The sequence below is a fragment of the Leptosomus discolor genome, chromosome 1 (genome assembly GCF_034619465.1).
Source record: "Leptosomus discolor isolate bLepDis1 chromosome 1, bLepDis1.hap2, whole genome shotgun sequence".
In the NCBI taxonomy this organism is placed as follows: domain Eukaryota; kingdom Metazoa; phylum Chordata; class Aves; order Leptosomiformes; family Leptosomidae; genus Leptosomus; species Leptosomus discolor.
This window is the reverse complement of record NC_141391.1, coordinates 138,025,692-138,045,959: the sequence shown is the minus strand read 5'-3', so window position 1 is coordinate 138,045,959 and position 20,268 is coordinate 138,025,692. Positions and strand designations below refer to the sequence as shown.

Sequence of the window (20,268 nt, the reverse complement as noted above, 5' to 3'; positions counted from 1 at the left end):
TATACAGAACATTGCAAATGTTTGCTCATTATGAAATTACTGTTGCTTCCCCTTTTCTTTCCAAAAGATAACAATATTGCAAAAGTCTGTTTAGCCAAGTATTCTAATGCTAAAGGTGCACCAGTTGTATGTACACAGCAGATTACTGGACTCTCCAAATTGAAGGGGAATCAGTTCCAGATGTTTTCCACTGATTAAATTCAGCCCAAGCAAGGTTAAGTAAATGACAAGCAGCTGCTTTTCTTCTTGCAACAGTCATGAAAAATACTCTTAGAGTTCTGACTACCTCTAACTGGCAGACATACAGTGCAGCACCTATTTTCCTAGGTTTTCATGATTCATAAGGACTGGGGACAGTCTTCAGAGCAACTAATTATATACACCTCCAATCTGTCAGCTCTTACACAGGTCAGACTTAACAGGAAGAAGCTCAATAATAAAAAAAATCATCTCTCTTTGGAATGCCTCAATTACATACATCCCTAAGACACAACTGCTCATTGCATATACCAGTTTCTACTGGAGTAAGTAGAAATAAACCAGGAAAACGTTATAGTGTCACTAGATCTGATCATGGCTTAGTGCAATACTGGTACTACCTTAATGACCCATCACTCCATTTCAAACAGAACAGCAAAGCGCACTGGTTTCAGGTTCCCAGGCAAAACACCCATGAGAGCAGCAGAAAGACAATCTTAGCTAGAAATAGATGCAGCAATTAGAAACTCAACATTATTCAATTGTGAAGATTCACAACGTAATAGCAAACAAGACCACTTTAAATGTGGAGATTGCCTAGCTATGTCTAGCTAACCCTCTGAGGAATTCTTAAACCTTTACTTGCAAAAAACAAAGATCCCTGACTCGAACTTGTCAGTTTTTACCATGTACAGAGGTTGGAACAAAGCTTTATATCTTAGACTTCTCTCCCTTTATTTACACTCAAACATACAGAGGTTTTTTAACACCTGATAGGATTAAACTGACAGAAAGTTGTAAGAGTCCCTTGTGCACGTATATTTAGGCAAGTTGACAGGCCAGGTTTCCTAACACAGCACTTATTCCAGGTGGTGCATGGAAGCATTTCCAAAGCAGAGAAGTAAAAACAAAGATTCCCATGGATTTGTGGTTGGGAAAATCTGGAAAGAACACCATACACCCCTGTATATTAAAATTATTTTCCAAGCATTTTCTATGAGACTGCAAACAGCATGCTGTCTAAAGAAACATATCAAGCAAACTAAAATTGTTAAGAAAGTGGATAACACCTGGGTACCTAAACAGGGAGCAAAACCAAAAAAAGAAGAGAACACTTAAAAAATGGAGGAGAAAAAAAGTTAATGGTCAGTGCGTCGTATACATCCAAACACACACCACATGCCTCCCAAAGAACCAGAGTTTATTTTGCTTCCAATTCTGGAAACTTTTCAGCTTTTCCAGCTGACATATAAGGTAAAATATTTAAAATACATGCTTTTCAAGCCATATTAACTCATATTCAAGATGAAAACTGTATTTGAAGGAGCAGTAAAAGTATATTTACTACTCTGCCATTTAAGTTGAACCAGTTAAAAATGCCATAATTTTTCTTTAACGTGATGCCCTGATCTCCCACAATAATGTTTTGTCATTCCCATCAGAAAGAACAAGTTTTTGTGGCTAAAAAGTAGCTTTACATTCTGGATTAAATCACATCTTATTTTAATGACAGAGCATTCACTACATTTTCTGCAAAAATCAGCTTCTCTTCTTGCAAAAGCTGACATTCCTGATTACCACTCCTCCTTGTTTATGCTAACAATAAACAAACACATAGGCCTATGTTTAATACTGCATTGAATAATAGCATTCTTCACTTCTGTAATGCTGTGTCAGTCTAAAAACACTTCATAAACAATTAAAACTCAGTATCTCTGAAGAGACAAGCCTTTTATTCATTTAACAGATGACGTAACTGAAGCACAGTGAGTTAATTGTCTGTCCAAGGTCACATAGGAAATCAGTAACAGAGCTAGGAACAGAATCCAGGAACACTGACTCATGCAGTGCTCCCTCCTCAACAGGAGACAAGCCTTTTACATACAGCCTTAACACCAAAATGGTGTTCCCATTGCAGTAACAGCCCACTACTACATGCTCAGGCTTCATCATTGTCTTCCATCCTCATTTCAACAGTCTCTAGCTGCCCTCACTTCTTTTGTGAAAAAGAGTTCGAGGCAAAAGCTGACAATCCTTGGCTTTTTATGAAACCAGTACACACACAAAAAATAATGTAGGAAAGGCAAAAAGTTGCCCTTATTGCCATTTATAAGATGATGAACCTGCTTCTCAGCTTCAGTTAGAAGGTGCTGAGGTGGCTCAAAGAGGCCTTCACTTCCATACAGTCACTAGTGAACTGCAATGGAAAACATCATGGTCCACAATACTACAATTGCTCTGTATGTAGTCACTGGGTTGGGTTTCCCACCTCCCTTTCCCTTTTCTGATCCAGTGGAGATGTACCTTGCATTTTGAAATGTAAATTACTATTGTTTGAAGTTTGATGTTTGGCATGTTAGACCACATATTCTGTATTCTGGGCTGCACTGGAGTGAGACTGTTGCTACCTCACTGAAACATTAACGAAAGATGAGATTCTAAAGTAGCAGTGAGAAAAATACCAATTGTGTACCACATACTTACCTGTGCTTTTAAATGTAAGTTTCAGAGACTGTTTTTACCCAGACAACCTCCATTTATATATTGGTTTCCCATTCCCTGATGCACAATCTGCATTATAATTTTTAATATTAAGTTACTTCAATAATTAGAACAGAATTAGAAAATCATGGTCTTAACCAGAGTTCAAGCCCTCCATAAAAAGGGAAGCCTTAAATCTCAAATTGCTCCCTGCCCCTTGCTCTCTCTCAAGCGTTGCCCTCACTTCCCCAAAATAATTTGGATCATATGACCTCAGTAAGGGCAGGTGCAGCAGTGCTATGCCGTACTGGAAAAGGTTCTGCCTACAAGGGCTTATCTGAGCACAACGTATCCCCCAGTGCTATGTAGGGAGGGAGTTATCTTTTCCACACTATGGCATCATGTACCATAAACAGCTGGTTAATAGACCAGAGATCAGGTCAAGCAGCTGCCTTTGCACTTGATATCAAAAGCATGGTGATAGATCACTGCAGTGAATTAGTGAGATACAGGATTAGTGGGGGAACATCAGACAGGAGCTAAATGCGTGAGCATTGCTGCCTCTGTGGGAGGCTCTCAGGCCCACAGGCTGCCTTCCAAAGTGCTCTCAGCTACTTCTGAATTGATACCAACTGCATATTGAATAAAAATTCCACTCTAGTCCATGATCTAGTCCACTGATAGGCTTATTTGATAGCACCAGACTCAAAAACCTCTCACCACATTTCTCAGTTAAACAGTGAATCACTGGTAAATATTAAGTATCATATTCCAACAAGTTTTCATCCCTCTTACAGTAGCCTAAGCTAATTTTCTAGATCCAGATCTAGATCTGCTGCTTATGCACACATAAGGATAAGACAGGAAAGGGTGACTAAAATCAGCACGTAAACTGTCTTCTGCCTCTCTCCCATCTACAACGCACATTATCACACCACAGAAAAATACCCTACATGATCTGAAGTGGTTGCTCTTGACCAGTTCATGTTCACTGTTACTTATTTCCTTCCTACTGCCTGTTTTTTTTACAAGTAGTTTGTCCACTCCAGCATTCTTCTAGGAAATAGACTTTCCTAGAAATGGAAATTCCTCCTTCCCTCCCTTTCAAAGCATGTATTGTGTGTCCTTTTACAGAACAATGCATCTCAAGCCTCCTATCAGTCCTCTTAGCAGCTCTCAGGTTGTTTCCAATCACTCCCTTACACCTCAGCTATTTACTTTGCAAGCCCAGATAACCAAAACCAGCCTGACTTCAGTGTATCTTCCCCAATTCTTTCTTCTGTTCCAACTTGATTTGCTCATTAGCCAAATAATAGCAAGCGACACAATTTGTAGTGTCAGCTATAGCAAATTCAACGTTAATTTTCAGTGAAAAGAAAAAAGCATTAACTATTTCCTGACATCATTATTTACTTTACACTTTGTTTTATAATTGGGCCAAACTTCCATTCTGCATAGGTTTTCCCATCTGAAGTTTAGGTCTCAAAAAAGCTCACCATTTACCCAGACTGTTCCTACTTTTCCTACATTTTGGAAAACTGACAGCTTGAGGTATTCACGTGAATTCACTAAGGAGCTCCTATGTCTCCTGAATTCTTCTGTGTTGTCCTGTATTAGAACTGCTAATAACAGGGACTAAGCTTTGTACTGAGCTTGCAAGACCTAAGGAATGAGGCTTCTCAGGCCTGCTCTGTCCAAACTTTTCCTGGCCTAACTTCAAGTGATTTAGCTGTGACAGCAATTTCTCTAATTGACCAGGTGTTTGTATCTAACTTGTTTTCGTTTTGTTTATCTTCGTGTTGTACAACTATAGTTTCATATCTACAGTAGTAACAGCAGTTATTCTAGTAGAATGAGATATTTACAACTAAATAATGACATAGTTTATAGAAATACAGGCTGGGCAGAATATCAGAGGCCTTAACAAGTAGAAACACAGGAAGCAGTGTACAGGAGTACAGGCATGAGATAAGAGATGGGGCACAGGCTTGGCACTGGAGACCCCACAGCTATAAACAATTCACTAATGGTCAGTTAAACAAAAATGCAGCCCTGGAGCAGGACAAAGCTGGTTTTAAGAGTAACAGAAAACAAAGTAATACTATCTCACATACATAAAAGGAAACAGACAGTAAATTCAGATAAAACCTGGAGCTCCAATCCAATGAAGAAATATGTAAAAGTGTGTTAGGAAACATTTATAAGTGACTCCAAGCAGATACATGGAGAGGAAGAAGAAACTATCACCACAAACATCATATTTTGTGTGAATGAGACCAGATTTCAACAACTCATTGTAACACTTCCCCTTCTCCCCCTGCCACAAACAAAGCTTTAGAACCAGAAAAGTGTAATGCCAGGAAAACAGACAGAAATTAAGAAGTATGTGTTAGAGGTTTTAATTTGGGGAGGGGGTTGGGGGTGTGTGATTTTTTTTGTTTTGTTTTTGAGGGGTTTTTTTAGCTATTATTGCAACTTTTTCCATATGCAAAAAACATATTGCATTTGATTCTTTTTTGTAACAATTAGATCTGGACTAATAATGATTAGATCTCAGGATTTCTGTTATAGCAGCACTAAATTCTAGTTTTACTTTTATAGTGTGCTTCCTCTTGCTTACAAAGTAGACTTTGAGCATAAAACTTTAGTCTTGCTTCCTACCATACCTTATATATTAACTCTTCCATTCTCGAAGTCCAATTACTCTATTTCACTTGTCTCTTCTTCCCAAGGCTGGCTAAGTCTATCAGTTTATGATTACTCTCCAACATGCCTTTCATATTTTTAATAAAAAAAAGGCAGAAGAACTCAAATGTAGAACAGTCTCTCCTCTACTTCCAATCTCCACCTTCTGCACCAAGGCTACTGAAGACCTAAGTGAATAATAAATTTTTCCAATGCATTATTTCAGACATATGTCAGGAAAACCCCACAAGGTCCTGTATTGTGAGAAGATTCTGCTGGTTGTCTGAACATAAATGAAAAACTGACTTCCTGTCTTTATGGTCAACAGTTGAATTCTCCCTTGACACCCCTATGACAGGGTCTTGGATTTTCTTTATTCCTCCCTTCTCTTGCCCAGACTTACACAGCAAGACTATCGTGATGTATATTCGTGATCCAAGAGCAAAAATGATCAGAGCCACATCAGTACTGTGAGATAACTTACAAAAACTATACCATTTACTAGGTCAATTGAATTTCACTTTTAAAAGCTGCTTTTGCTTATTATTAGGTAGCTTGTTGACTTAAACACAATCTATTTGCTTCTCCAATTTTCTACATTTTTAAGGTTTTAACTGAAATATTAATTTTTGGAAAAAACCAATCCTCTTCTGGGGTATACCTTCCTTTGCAACTCAATTTTTTTTTTCCCCACTGCTGTACTATTAGTGTTTTTTTCCAGTCAGCTTTAACAGAAACAGCACTGCCACTAGTCCATAGTGGACAGGACTTCCATTCTTCATTTGTTGGGGTTTTTTTTTTTGGTTGGTTATTTTTTAACACTATAGCACAACCTTGTCATTCACCATGTGTTTATCCTAAGCTTACACTATCAATAAAGTCTCTCTACCATGCAGGAACAGCTAAATTCAATCTTGCATCACAACTTTAGTTGGAACATTTTCAACTAAATGAAGGTTCATCTAATTGTACTGGCTTTGATGAAGCAAAAATGGTTTCTGCATAAAAAGTCTAAACTCAGTTTTACTGATATTACTAATAAAAAACTTGAGGGAGCTGCAAATACCTTCTCTCACTATGCACTCCTATGGTCTCTGGGACTATCTGGTAGAAAGATCCTGCTCAAGTCCGATATGACTAGCGGTTGAAACTCTGGTCCTAAATCAGGCAGAACAGGGAGTTGAATAAACACAGAACAAAAATAATTTTTTTTAAACCTCGAAAGCTGACAGATTTAATCAGAAGTAAGAGTCAGTTTGGCCGAGGCAGCTGTTTTCTTCTCAGTCTCCATCTCCCTTACACAACCCCCCCACCCCTAGTTCTACTATCCATGGTCATGCAAGGTAAACCACAGAATTCACTGAATGTTCTCACACAGGACAGCCAGGAATGAAACAGCAAAGACTGAAAACTATCTGGTAGAAGCATACAGGTATGTTTCCACAATTCTTACTCACAGAGAAGTACCATTAGTACCTACAAGTCCTGAACCAACTGACAAGTTTGGAAGTTAAACAGCCCTATGCTGGACACAGATCCTCACTGCCAAACCACCAGCATCTACTAAACCACCTTCTTGAGCGTATGACCTTTTTCAGAAGCTTGGTATCTGGATACTTTCTCTCACTCATTTGGAGTATATCTTTATATTTATGCTTTTCTGACTTACTGACAGTTATGCAGACCCTCAAAAGTTTTAGTGTTTGCTTTATTCTGCTAATTTTAGCCACATGTTTTTTCTCACCTTTCACTCAGCTTGTCAGCACTGGAATCTATGAATCCATTTCATTTAAAATGTTTGCTTCTTTATATGTACTGCAGATTGTAATCCATCTACACCACTGAGGGAAAGCAGCCCTTTTTCCCCATGGAAATGCAACCAGTTTCAAGGAACAACCAACCCATTACTAGATAGGTGAATTCTGGAAAGTCAGCATCCAAACTAGCATTACAGACAGAATAAATCAACAGTAACACTATTACACACTTTATATAAGAGGGCTCACAAAGGTATTCTGGGGGTCATTGAAAAATTACAGTTCTCTCCCCCTTCCTGGTGAAAAGTTACTCTCATGTAGTTTTGCTTTAAATGGGGGGGGAAATATGTCAGCATGCAAGAAACTCCAAAGAGGAAACAGGAAAGCATAGTGATAAATAAGGAATTTTATTTTCACCCCAGCAGAGATTCATCACTGTGAGAGTCTTGTGACTTTGACAAATTTTACAATAATGAGTTGTGTACACAACCTACAATAACTGACAGAATAATATATCCCATCTGCTGGAGATGTCCCAGGAGGCTGACCTTCAAGGTCCAAAAACTTTCACTTTTTTAATAATTTTTTCCTCCCTCATAAAAAGCATTATGAGACAGCTATTCTGTTCATTGAGAAGCATACATCATGGTGAATAGCTGTTATTTGAAGATGAAGCTCAAGTGCATGTAAAAGATTTCGGTTACACTCAAACATTTTTTGGTTTTCTTCTATTTGGATCCATATTTATGACCTGCCACTCATCCTGCTATCATAAGTAACTACCTTCTTGATACTTAAGTGTGTTCTTTAAATCTTACAGGAATATTAAAGTTGCTGGACAGTTCATATGTGTCTTGTCATCCTGATAACAGACCCTGTTGCAGGGGAGTATGTACGCTATGGTTGACAGAAGTGCAGGTAAAGATCAATTTCAAGACTATAGAGAACAATTACGGCTATAGTCTCAGGTGAGGATGAAATCACTGAGGGTTTTAAAGCACTAAATGAAAAACTTAAACCATACACCTTGGTATGAAAGAGTGCCTCAGTAGAAGCAACAGATATCCATGAAAATATATTGCACTAGAGTATCTTTGGCACCACAGTTATTTTCCAAAATTGTTTCTTTTCAATCCATGTTTTCTTTAGCTGTTCCTTTTTAACTTCTTTCTAAATAGCTTCCTCATTTCGAGAAGTTTTACTTCAAAAAAGGAAACTATTATTGCAGAAGACTTTTGGCTTTTTTATTTCTGCAAGGATGGTCAAGTTCTTAGGGTTACAGAGCACTCTGTTAGTCACACCTGAAACCCCATGCATGGTGCTGAACTAAGTCAAAAACTCTTTACCTTTCAGGTTATCAAGTGTTTATTTCAAGATTCCATCACTTATTGTCTGTAAAGATTTAATTTCTATATTAGGCATTACCCAATACATGTTTCTTGTTACTTATACAAAAGCATCTCAGAAACCTTCATGTTGATCATATCTATAGGCTTTATAAGGCTCCATAAGGCTTCCCTTTTCTCAAACCTTCGTATAGAAGAGGAAAGCATATTTGCCTAGTTTATGCCTCCTAAGCAACTTTTGAGCAAGCCAACAGGATGCTGGGTGGACATAGATGTATGAACAGGATATCCTAAGAAAAACCTTATTTTCATGAAAAAAAGATATGCTCACACAATGCAGTTCCTGAATTAAGGTAAATCTCTCCTTTATCAAGGAAAATTTAATGTAATTCAGTCTGTTTCTGCCCAGAACAAGAAATTTTCTTAGTTGAACTGATATTCTGTTGCCTGCACTTGACAGGCATTTATTTCAGGTCTCACTACAGTCTCTCTCACATCTGACCAGAGCGGCAGACTAGAAGAGCTGTTTTAAAGCAACAGCTCTGCTCCTCCTAGGTCAGGCCTATAAAAGTGATCTAATTCAACCTTGAAGTCTGCCATCATCTGTAAAACATCCAGGCCCCACAACCAATGAATAAAATATTCCACTATAGCAACACTGAAATAGAAGCTGGCATGGCCCTTTTCAAATGCCTTTTTTTGTTATTTTCTCTGCCTTTTCTACTTTCAGCTTTTTAAGAGAGGAAAAAAATACCCCTATTTACAGGCTTGAAGCCTAGTAGTTCCACTTCCCAAGGATAGAAGCCTATTAATTCTGGCAAGAAGAATTTCACTAAGAGAAATCAGGTTTAAACTTTTGAGAGGTGTCAAGAATGTTCAGTCAATTGAGCATTCAAGTTGGCCAACTACATTCCTGGAAGCTTTGCAACAGAAGGAATGAATCAGAAAAAAAAAAAAATCAAATGAAGTGTGACTTACCCCTGACACTAGCTAAGGCAAAATGTGAAAGAAAATGAAATAGATAAAACCTAATTGGTAAGGGAATAATATGCATAGCTGTCTCCCAGAATAAGAATAAATTAGACTATCTATAAAAGTACAACAAGAAAACATTTTCAGAAAAAGTGGAAAAGAGCTTTCATTTTCCTCTGTTACCAAGCTGTCAGGCAAAAAAAAGATACAGGCGTGCCTTTTCAATCTTTTTCCTCTGATGCACAGAGCTTTGCTCTGACTATGAACTTTTAAGGAACATAGCTTAATTGAATAAATGTGCACTGGCAGAGTCATGAATACAGACAACATATTCCTCAACACCCTAACTGTCTTCAGTACTGTTACAAATTACACAACACTTTGCTGCTTCTGTCCATCACTGACTGATACCACAGTATCAAAATAAACTTGACAGTCTGCTATTACACAGTCAGCAAGGGAAGCTGCACAGCTCTAATAAACTTGCTAAGAATGAACGTAGTATTGTGTTAAGAGACACGTAGTTAAAGTAGCAACTTTATTTATCAAATCACACCCTTCATTCCCTTTCCCAGAACTCTACAAAAGCACTGAAAATGCCAAAAACCAATCAAATTACCACCATTGATGAAAAGCATTCTGACATTAAAGTGACAGATACGAGATTTATATAAGACTATAAAACACAAGGAAGAACATGAAGGGTAATGAAAAGCTCCTTCAGTGGAAGAAAAACTCTTCCTCCCACAATGGCAGTTCATGGCTATCAGTTGCATGAAGCAGAGGCTTGAACGTCTTTAAATCCCTGTGGGAGCCAGATGTTCCTACCCCTTACAAATAGGCCTCAATAGGCCACAGCTCTCAGATCCCTGCTATTCCACATCTGACTGACTGCTCTAGCATGGATGACATAGGTTGCATTGACAATACAATCTAGCAACTCTGTAAAGTCAGGGCAACCCAGTGAAACTCTTACCTTTGATTGCACTGAACACAGATGACACTACATATTCCTTCTAGGGGCAAAACTATTTAAAGTACTTTTTAAAGAAACCATCATGTCAAGACTACAGCCATACTCTCTCCAGGCCAAAATTGGGTGTCAGCTTCAATGTCACATAAGAGCAGCAATTTTATACAGAGTTGATGTTCAGGTTCAAAGACAAATGAAAACCTAAGTCAAAGCATCACACGATAACATACATTTGACTACACCAGAATCTTTGGATAGCTCAGTTAACTTGGCAAGACTTTGCATGCCTCTAGCTATGGAACATAACTCCTCAGACTAGGAGGAAACAATCTCCCCTTGAGCTAAATATTTAGCAGATACCAAATTAGCACAAGTTTCCCCAACCCCATCAGACAAAGGAAACCAACACAAAGGTGGGAAAATTAGCTTTCAAAAAAAACCCTCACTTTACAGTAAGCAATACTATTTCACAGCCACATTTCCGCTTCAAACTTAATTTAAAAAATGAATTTACAGACAAAGCATATCTTAGCTTAGCAGGGAAATTCAGTCAGTTTCCAGTTGGAAATACAACAGTCACTTATAACAACACATAATATTTTAAATTAAATTTATTTTATCAAAACCTCTTGGTTGGTGTAGGCATAAAAATATTTAGCTCTTCCTATCACAATTTATTTGCACAGTGTTTAAGTGGGTGATATAAAAGAGTAAATATATTTCTCTTGTTTTATTTTCCTTCCTCCAGGCTCTATGTGAGGCAAAGTTTAAAGGCGGGATAGACCTGAGGAAGCTTTCTATCTGCCTCTCAGATAATTTCAAAAAGTAGAATTAACAATACATCCAAGATCTTAATTGAGTTAACTTTGGTAAACAAATAAAGCTTTTTTGATGCTTACACCGCATGAAACTAAAGATTTCCTTCAATTTGTATCCCCTTGTTTTTGTTATGTAATTGTCCTTGGTTTGAGGCGTTTTGCTTTACTGATAAATTTAAAGTTATTTTTTTTCCATTGACATTTTCCCTTCATCAGTTCAATTCACTTTGACATTGTCTCTTAAAAAAATGCTGAACATAAGTAAATTACCTCCTGGTTCATCAATGTAGAAAGACACATCTTTTTTGTCGTCTTGTTCATCAATGTGATCATAAGTGATCTGTGGAATAGACAAGGCATTCTCTCCTGGGTTTATTACAGGTGCAGAACCGTTACCACAGCCTAGTTTCCCTTTTCTTTTGTATCTTCTAGCCTGTGGTAGTAGAAATGGGATTATATTAGAAGATACTATCAAAAAAAGAAAAGTACACATGTGAATACTATATAGTAAATTCATTTGAGGTTGTATTTTTTTTAAAAAATAAAGTTGAAATTCAATGAAAGTGTTACAACCTTGGTTAATGTTTTCAAAGCAGCTGATTCTGAATTAACAAATCTGGTAAGAATTTCATTCAGAGGAAGATGCCTAGCACATTCTGAAAATCAAGTCTCAAATAAAATGTCTCAAATGGAGTCCAAAACTCAAGGCATCCAAAATATTAATCACTTGAGTATACAACTGCTTGGCTATAATACCTTTCTAAAGCTCTAATTGAACATAACCATAGACTTTGAATTATGAGCTAGGCACTGTGCAGCCTTTTCAACTAAAGAAAGTTTCACCTTTTATCAAAAAGGCCTATCAGAAGATAAATCCTTCCCCTGCCTCCAAAGTTGAAGTTCTGATTTTAGAAACCTAAGAAGCAGCTTAATAAAGACCCTACAATTGTTACGCAAGAATGAAAAATGAAGGTTTCAATTCAACTTGTTCCAAGCAAGGCTGGTCTCCATCTGCCTTTGTGACTAGAAGTGACCAACATAACAGCCACTGATATACCGACACACAGCCTGTACTGTCTGCTTCCTGGATCCTGCCGCCACCTAGCTATATAACTACTACTTTTCACAACATAGCATTTATTTCCAGTCTTCGTGACTATCTACCCTTTGGCTCTAGTCCCACCTGGTTCTACTACTCACACACCTCAAAACAGACGCAAGAGGCATACTGTAGTTTGCCCAATGCTCGAGTAACCTTCTGACAAGGAGCCGAGATCTCAGGCTACTGCATTCAATTCTGCAAAATACTCTGGTCTCTGACGTGACCACTAAGCAGTTAGTAGACTTAAGCATCAGAGAGAACAAGTATTTGCACATATCAACACAAACAGCTGCAGGCTCAATATATTCACAAAGAATACAATGCTGCTTGGTATAAGTAACCCAATTGTTATTTTATTAGTCTGCATTCAGTCTTTTGGAATTCATTCTGTTCAGCTCTGCAGCAATTAAACAAAAGCATGTCCAAAATTAGTCACCTAGGGCACAAAAATATGGTAGAAATGGGCTTTTATTGTAGACAGTGGATGCACTACCATGCATCACGATGTTCCTAAAGGCTCCATAGCAGGAGAAGAAACTAAGAATTTTCTGGAGAACAAAATGCTACAGCATGCACAAGATGATCAATATACATTTAAGTCTAGGTAAAGAAAGAACAAACTAGTCTCCTTTGACAAGAGAAGTTGATGATTCATTGGTAAGAGATGGAAGAACCATTACTATGATCTTGAATTAGGGTTAACAGTTCACAGGGAATTTCAGGCTTAATAATATATTAGGGAAATCACTGAGTAGATCACTCTGCTGTAACACCAAAGCATATACATGCATACACATCATGCTGACAGAGCTTTCTACATGTGCTGTGAGGAAATTGCGCTGCAACTCTTTGCTGGGCAACAGGCATCAGTGGGATTTCACTGCCCAAAACCAGGCCTTTAACATCACTTTAGAAACCCTGGGTAGACCTGCTGCAGACCTGGGCCTATCTAGAAGGGGTGATGAAAATTAGGCAAGCTTGCCAATGAAACTACGTAACTATGTTTAGGCAATCCCACCTGTGTAGACAAACACTTTTCCACTTTATTGCAGCCACAGCTCAGGAATTTGCCAAAATTTCTACACACAGCCCCAAATAAAAGTAACCATGGAGAGAAGTACTTGAACAAGAAGAGCATAGAGAAATAGCATAGATACTGTCAGCCACATTATGAATCTGAGCATAAATTTAACTACCTTTCTCCTTTCTTTCTGTATGAACCACTAAGCAAAATGGGAAAGTGTCATCACTGACTTACACTACCCTTTGAGAAGGTAGAGGAGACTTCAACGGGGATAAAACAGTGGAGAATTGTCACTTGTCTGACCACCAGGACAACTTTAAAATTAGAAGACATTTGTCCCTTAGAAATATTTTAAGAAAAACGAAACTAATCATGCTGTGTCATGAGGAAAACAATCAAATGAATGTCCCATTACAAATGCCTCTCATCTCCCCAAACTCTTTGGAGGCTTCATAAGGTTTTTGGCAAGATACCCCAATCAAATTAAAAGCAAAACCAGAAGACACCTCTGCTAACTCTCTCTTACCTGTTTTCTCAGACTAGGGCTAGATGGCGCTGGCGGTTTTTTGGGATTTTGCACCGGTGATGTAACGTAGATCTTCCATGTTGCTGTAGAACTGCAGGATTTCTCTGCTGCATAGCACCGCCACAGAGTCTGTAATAAAACCAAAAACCAATAATCTCGGTGATAATCAGCTATTGTCCTGCAGGACAGATATGTCAGATTTTTCCGCAAATCAGACAGCAAAATCTTCAATATAAACATGCTGCAAAGGGTTCTAACTGCAGTCACTGTGCTATACTACACACCACTGTACTTAATGAAGTACACTTTCCCCTGTATACAACTGTGGTGACTGTAATTTGCACCAGGAACCATACACTCAGCACACATTGGCCTTGAGTATACTCTTTGCAGCCTTCTCCCTAGAACAGAGGTCTAACCCTGCCCATAGTTAAAAAAAAAAACAACGAAAAAGGACCAAAGCAAAAACAACCCTCATAAAAGTGAATACCCACAAGCATCATACAATACTGTTATTTCCCTTTTTGTGCAGTGTGCCACATTTTAGTATTTCTGCACCATGCTATTGCATTCTTTATATTATCATATAGAAAGTTATGCTGGGACATTTTTCTAAACTGAGGTGTGTATATTCATCACCTCAGGATCTGGCAGATGCACAGGACCTAAGGGAATATAGAAAGGAAGTTAGGAATTAGAGATTATAACAAAGATTTTTATTTTTTTTTACTATTTAACCAAATAGACTCACTGCATTCAGTTAGTGTAATTATGTCTGTGAATATCAGGTTACTAAAGGCTCCAATGCTCACTCATAAGAGGGGGGGCAGGCAGTTAACTAATTCTCGCTAGTGACGGAAGTAGATCAAAAAGACAGAGTGGTTAAACACAAGTTACAGATTTATAATAAGATCTAGTAACTGTGATGCTCAGTATTTTAACTACTAGGCTATAGTTCCTCTGCAACACTTTAAGCATTGTACTGTTAGGGGCCTTACCTGAATTAGAGAAGCTGCAGCTGGTATTTGTCTGTTGAAATGCTTCTGACGTTGCTTCTGCTGTACTTTCAGGGCAAAACCAGACCCCAGAATACCCTAAATACAATCAAAATTACTAGTCCGAATCCAGCCTGGCTTCACATGCCTAAATGAAATACTTAGCATACGAAATAAACAGACATTTATAAAAGTCCTTCCTTGGGAAAAAAAAATAATAATCTGAATTTTCGAAGATCCACAGTGACAGAATTCTACTTATTCCAACAAATAAATCTGAAATCAAGCACATTGATAGTCACATCATTTAACTTCAATAAACAGCATGTGTTTATTGCTGTGATCTACAGGTAACATCAGAGACATTCACAGAGGCAGTTACGTTCTGGAGGCAACCCTACATGATGGTGGAAGAAGCAAATGCCCATGTCACATGACTGATCTACAGCTATTCTTCACACTTTTTAATTTATTGCCACAAAAAAACCCTACAACTAAAAGCCAGAACCCAGTTTGATTTTCCAGGCAAACTGAGCAAAGAAGCCAAAGATCTGCTTTGTAATTTCAGCAGTTCTGTTAAAACCAATAGTTACTGAAGAAATACTTGGTCTTTTCTGATTTTTTTTATGTTGTAGTCTATTTTTCCCCTATTCATTTACTTTAAGATCCAAAAAGCCCAAAGACGCTTTATAGTACCATGTAGGAAAGCAGATACAGTTTCCTAGACCTATGCCTCATGTCAGTGTTCCTCTCCCCACAGGACCCCAAACTGTTCTTATATAATCACAAACTAGCAAAAAAGAAGGAAGTTTCACTTCTGGCACTGAAACACTGATAAAAAACCCCTCTCTTTACTTCACAGAATAGCTTCAGTTCTCCAAGCACTGAAAACTATTCTTACATCCTTTCTAGGCCACATCGCTCTAAAGCGACTGCAATGAAGATACATCAGCTTCATACATTTGTGTGTGTGCACAGACACACATACATTTGAGGATGTGTGCACATTCTGAAGCAACACCCAACCCCATTATTTCCTATCAAAGGCACCAATTTAAAACTACCTAAAGATGAGCCCAAGTCAGACAAACACTTTAATACAATGATCCAAGTTCTACTTACCGCTGGCAGAGCAAAGAAAGATATAGCAAATACTGAAAAACAGGAAGCTATTGTCTTCCCAATCCATGTCTGGGGAACTTTGTCTCCATAACCAATTGTTGTGACTGTTACCTGGGCCAGAAAGAAACATTTGAATCATTGCAATGCAGTAATTCTTTTCCCCAAAAGCAGAAAAAAAAAGAAAAAGTAGAAGTATCAGGAGATACACATAGACCAACAGCATTTGGATTTGTGCATATTTAAACCATAGGAGTACACTAAACGTCACTGCAGGTTTATCCTGTTTTTACATTCTTCAGCAGCCATTCACAACTGGCCACTGTTTTGGAAACGATAGCAGTCTGGACCCAAGATGCCTGTTCTCACCGTTTGTAGCTGGCTGCTTCCACCCTCCCAGAACTGCAAGGATTGGCCCTGTGGACTTGAAACCATAGGCTTACAGTTTTTCTGCTTTTGCTTTTAAAATGTAGTACCACAGGGTTGAGATAAAAAGCCTCGAAAGCACTGACTTGCACACAACCAGTGCACAGGCATCTGCCAAACTTCACAGCCAGGCAGAGACACTAGCTGCAGTATGGTAAGCTGTGCCCTGCTCCAGCGGGAAGGAAAAGGAACAGAACTAACACCATCCCAGCTGAATCTTCATAGCAAGAGGAGGCACACACAACCATTACATGACTCTCCCAGAGTAAATATGCCAGTAGACCTGACCTAAATATAGCTCAGCCCCATGTTCAGCTTTTTTATCCTCCCCTGTAAGTACAGTTCTTTGCCACTCGAAATTGTGTTTAAGCCACAGGGTGCATCATATTACTCTACCTGGATCTCCTCATTGCTTACCAGCGTGCAGCAAAGGCCAGATACTCCCTAAGGGATGGGGAGCCCAGAGGTGAGGGAGATAACATAGCCAGCAGGGCAGTGCCTCCCCAGTCAGAACCCAGTCCCACAGCACCCAAGCAAAACAGATGCAGAAAGAGCAGCCAGGTCCAACCAAGAATCCAAATCATAAGGCAATATCACAGCAACAAGGCAGGTCCAACATCAAGCCTCCACAGGTCAGGGTTCAGATCAGGTCCAGTGGTCAGCATGTGGGCCCACAGGGATAAGGCAAAGCCAAGACATGAGCCCGCATGTTGAAGTCAGGATCTAGGGACTCCATAACCAGGCATAGCTGCAGCTGAGCTAAAGACCACCTTTCCTCCAGCAGGCCACTGAGCTTAAATAAATCCCCTGTGGGTGGAAGCCACAAGTGATGCCAGTCAGGGCCATTAGGCCAATTAGTGCCCTCAGGGCCATGATAACAGCCTCTCCTCTCAGCAAGGCATGTCCTCACACAGGTGTGGGATCAGTAGGGACTAGCTGTAGAGTGGCTAAATCACTATGGGGGCATCAGGCCACAGCTGAAAAGCCACAAAGGCAAGGAGGGCCTGAGTGGGACAGAGGTTTTGGGCTGTTTCTGATGAGCCCCAGCAGGCTGGAAGAGAATTCATTAGGAGCCCAGTGGTCAGTAAAGGGTTGGTGCTGTGGGAGGATCAGAGTCCAGGTGAAGGCTGGTCCATCAGAAGGGTCTGTAATGTAACAAACTCCAACAGAAGTTGGAGCTTGCTCCCCAGTAGAAGGTGATTCCAAGGAGGGATCCCAAGGCAAGCCAAGGGAATCCCACAGTTAGGGCCCAGCCCCACAGCAGGATAGACTCACAGACAGTGGCTATGTCCAACAAAGAGCCTAAATCATACAGCAATATCAAGGTGATGAGCTAAGTCTCAGGTTGAGTATGGAAGAGGTTGAGCTGCAGACCACGGCTGAGCTGGAGATCAGTTCTCCTCCAGCATAGCTCAGGCAGGAAATAAGTACCCAGGGCTGAGCCTAAATAGAGGCCCTGGGCTGTGGGTGTTGGGCGTGACCTCAGGTGTGGCTGGTCAGAGGCATTAAGCTTTTTACCACACTCAGAGCCCTGACATTGCCATAAAATGGTATGAGAAAGAGGACTCATCTCTCTGAGAAGTGGAAAGCTTCTCATAAGAAAATGAAGAATTCTATCACCAATACCAACCACTGTGGAGAGCTTTAAATGGAAAAAATGTACTTCTATTTGGGAACACCAGCCCTAAACCCAATCTTACTGCCTTCACTTTGCCTTGAATGGTAGCAGAAATACAGCCAAAACAGACTTAAAAGTATGTGTAAATTTACACTGACTGCAAAAGAAGATGTGGAAATACTCTTTTTTATGGGAAAAGTTGCCGACAAATACTTAGATATTATGCAAAAATAGGCTTCTCAGAAGAAACTATCAGCAATAAAGGCATAGGAAGAGTATATTTCTTCTTCCTCTCAGAGTAGTTCTACAGAGAGCTGGAAGGAGGATCTGCAGGGAAAAAATGACCAGCTACTATCAAATTGTGGTTTTCCAAGTTCAAAAAATAATAGGCTAGTGTTTATTCATCATGAATTTCTCACTTGATGAAGTCAACTTTGTAGTATCTATATCCTCTAATGAATATTGTTGTTTTGAACTGCAAACTGCTCTCAGCAGGAGCTCTGTCTTGCCAGGCGTTTGTCCAGATTTGATCCGGCTTGCCCATGAGGTGATTCATGTGCTGTGTACTACCAGCGGTACAAATAGATGACTTTGCCAGCCTCCCAAATTAAACCAGACCCCCTGCAAATTCAGCTTTGAAATGCAGTATGTGTTAGTGGGGAGTGGAGGAAGTTAAAGCAATGTTTCTTTAATGGCATTTCAGCTCCTCAGTGCACCCAGATGACCCCTTAAAGCCCAGGATTTTTCCTTCCTTTTCCTCTTTTTTTCTTATGAAAGGCTTCTTGTTTTTTTTGTGGGTGTTTTGGTTTTGGTTCTTTGTTGTTGTTGTTGTTGAGCTCTCCAGCACTCAGGTCTTAAAAACAAACTGCAGTAATGTTGAGCTGCCTTAGTGTTACTATGGAAGACAGCATGAAAGCTGTAACCACAGAAAAGATGATTTTCTGTCTAAACAGCAGGCATTTGGATGGCAGATTCCTGCAGGTGCCTGAACATGTCTCAGAAAGTTTCTCCCTGGCTTCCTTAAGAGGGTTGCTTCTTTGTAATCTAATTAGTGCAGTGAAGTATGTGGAAAGGATTATAAATAATTCCATTCTCTAGCTTTCTTAATCACAACCAGAATCTTTTTCTACTTGTATATCCAAAAGTTATTAGTTATCTGCTCAGAGAATGTTTTATAACTAGGCTTTGGAAAATGACACCTCCTTCGTAACACAGATTTGTTATGGCACATTCCAGCTGGTATGCACATGCTCTAACACAGGCTCTGAAAATACATAGGTACACTTCAAAAAATGAAGAACTCTAATTTAGTAGAAGTCAACAGAGCTTCTCCTATGCTTTAAGATAGGCAGGTGTCCTGAAGTTTGAAGAGTTAGAACTGCACTCCTCAAAAAAAAAAAATTAAATAAAAAAACCATATTAAATATAAAGGGGTTCAAACCCTAGCATGGAAATTTACTACTGGAAATTCTGGGTAATTGATGCCAAGTACCTCCACCAATAAACTGGAGTGACTGTTTAACTCAAGTTCAATGGTACAGAATGCAGCAAACGCAATAAGCATCACCAACAGCAAGAAATGAGCATGGACCAATGGAAGAGAAGCCTCCTACATGCCCGTCTTCTTTCCTCAAGAAAAAGTACCCAGAAAGGACAGAAAAACTGCTGTGACATGGGTTGCAATGCTGGCAGACTGACAGTGCTGTTGGAAATGCTTTTGCATGTGTTCTAACATGCTATAACTTCTGAAAGTGGCTTCATATAATATACCACAAGCCTTCGATACATCTTTGAAGTTTAATCTGTGTGCCTGCCAAATCTAGGTGAAACAACCTTGCATTTAACTGGAGCGGGTGAATGTAGCTAACATTTAATTCCAACTCTCATTCATTCTTTATTTTCCCTTTTCTTCGTATTTAAACCTTTCAGGTCATTTGTATCAAGTTCAGCAAGCTTGCACTTTCTACTCAAAGCAAAATGTTACCCATAATACACTCTGTGGTTTTTGTCAGACACATAAGACTTTCAAATACTTGATACCAAGATGTTTTTCCTATGGTTCAGTTTTGAAAGGCAAAAGTGAAACCAAATTTCACTCCCTAGTAACTCCACATCTGTGTTTCTATGTTACAGAAAATTTGAAAAGAAAAAGAAACTGATTCACTTTGTCCTTTGTCACTGTTCCCAGCTGTGAACTGCACCTGCACCGTGACTCACTAATGCTGAGG

At 39.1% G+C, this 20,268-nt stretch overlaps 1 protein-coding gene across 1 annotated transcript in view; it reads right to left on the bottom strand.

The window, feature by feature from the left end:
• Positions 1-20,268, bottom strand: part of LOC104347009 (potassium voltage-gated channel subfamily KQT member 1) — a 518,893-nt gene that overhangs the window by 430,768 nt on the left and 67,857 nt on the right. The window contains exons 7-10 of the mRNA XM_086465940.1: positions 16,000-16,110; positions 14,881-14,976; positions 13,883-14,011; positions 11,501-11,663 (exon numbers count right to left, since the gene is read on the bottom strand). Coding sequence (XP_086322066.1) covers positions 11,501-11,663; positions 13,883-14,011; positions 14,881-14,976; positions 16,000-16,110 — 499 coding nt within the window. The remainder of the gene's footprint in view (positions 1-11,500; positions 11,664-13,882; positions 14,012-14,880; positions 14,977-15,999; positions 16,111-20,268) is intronic.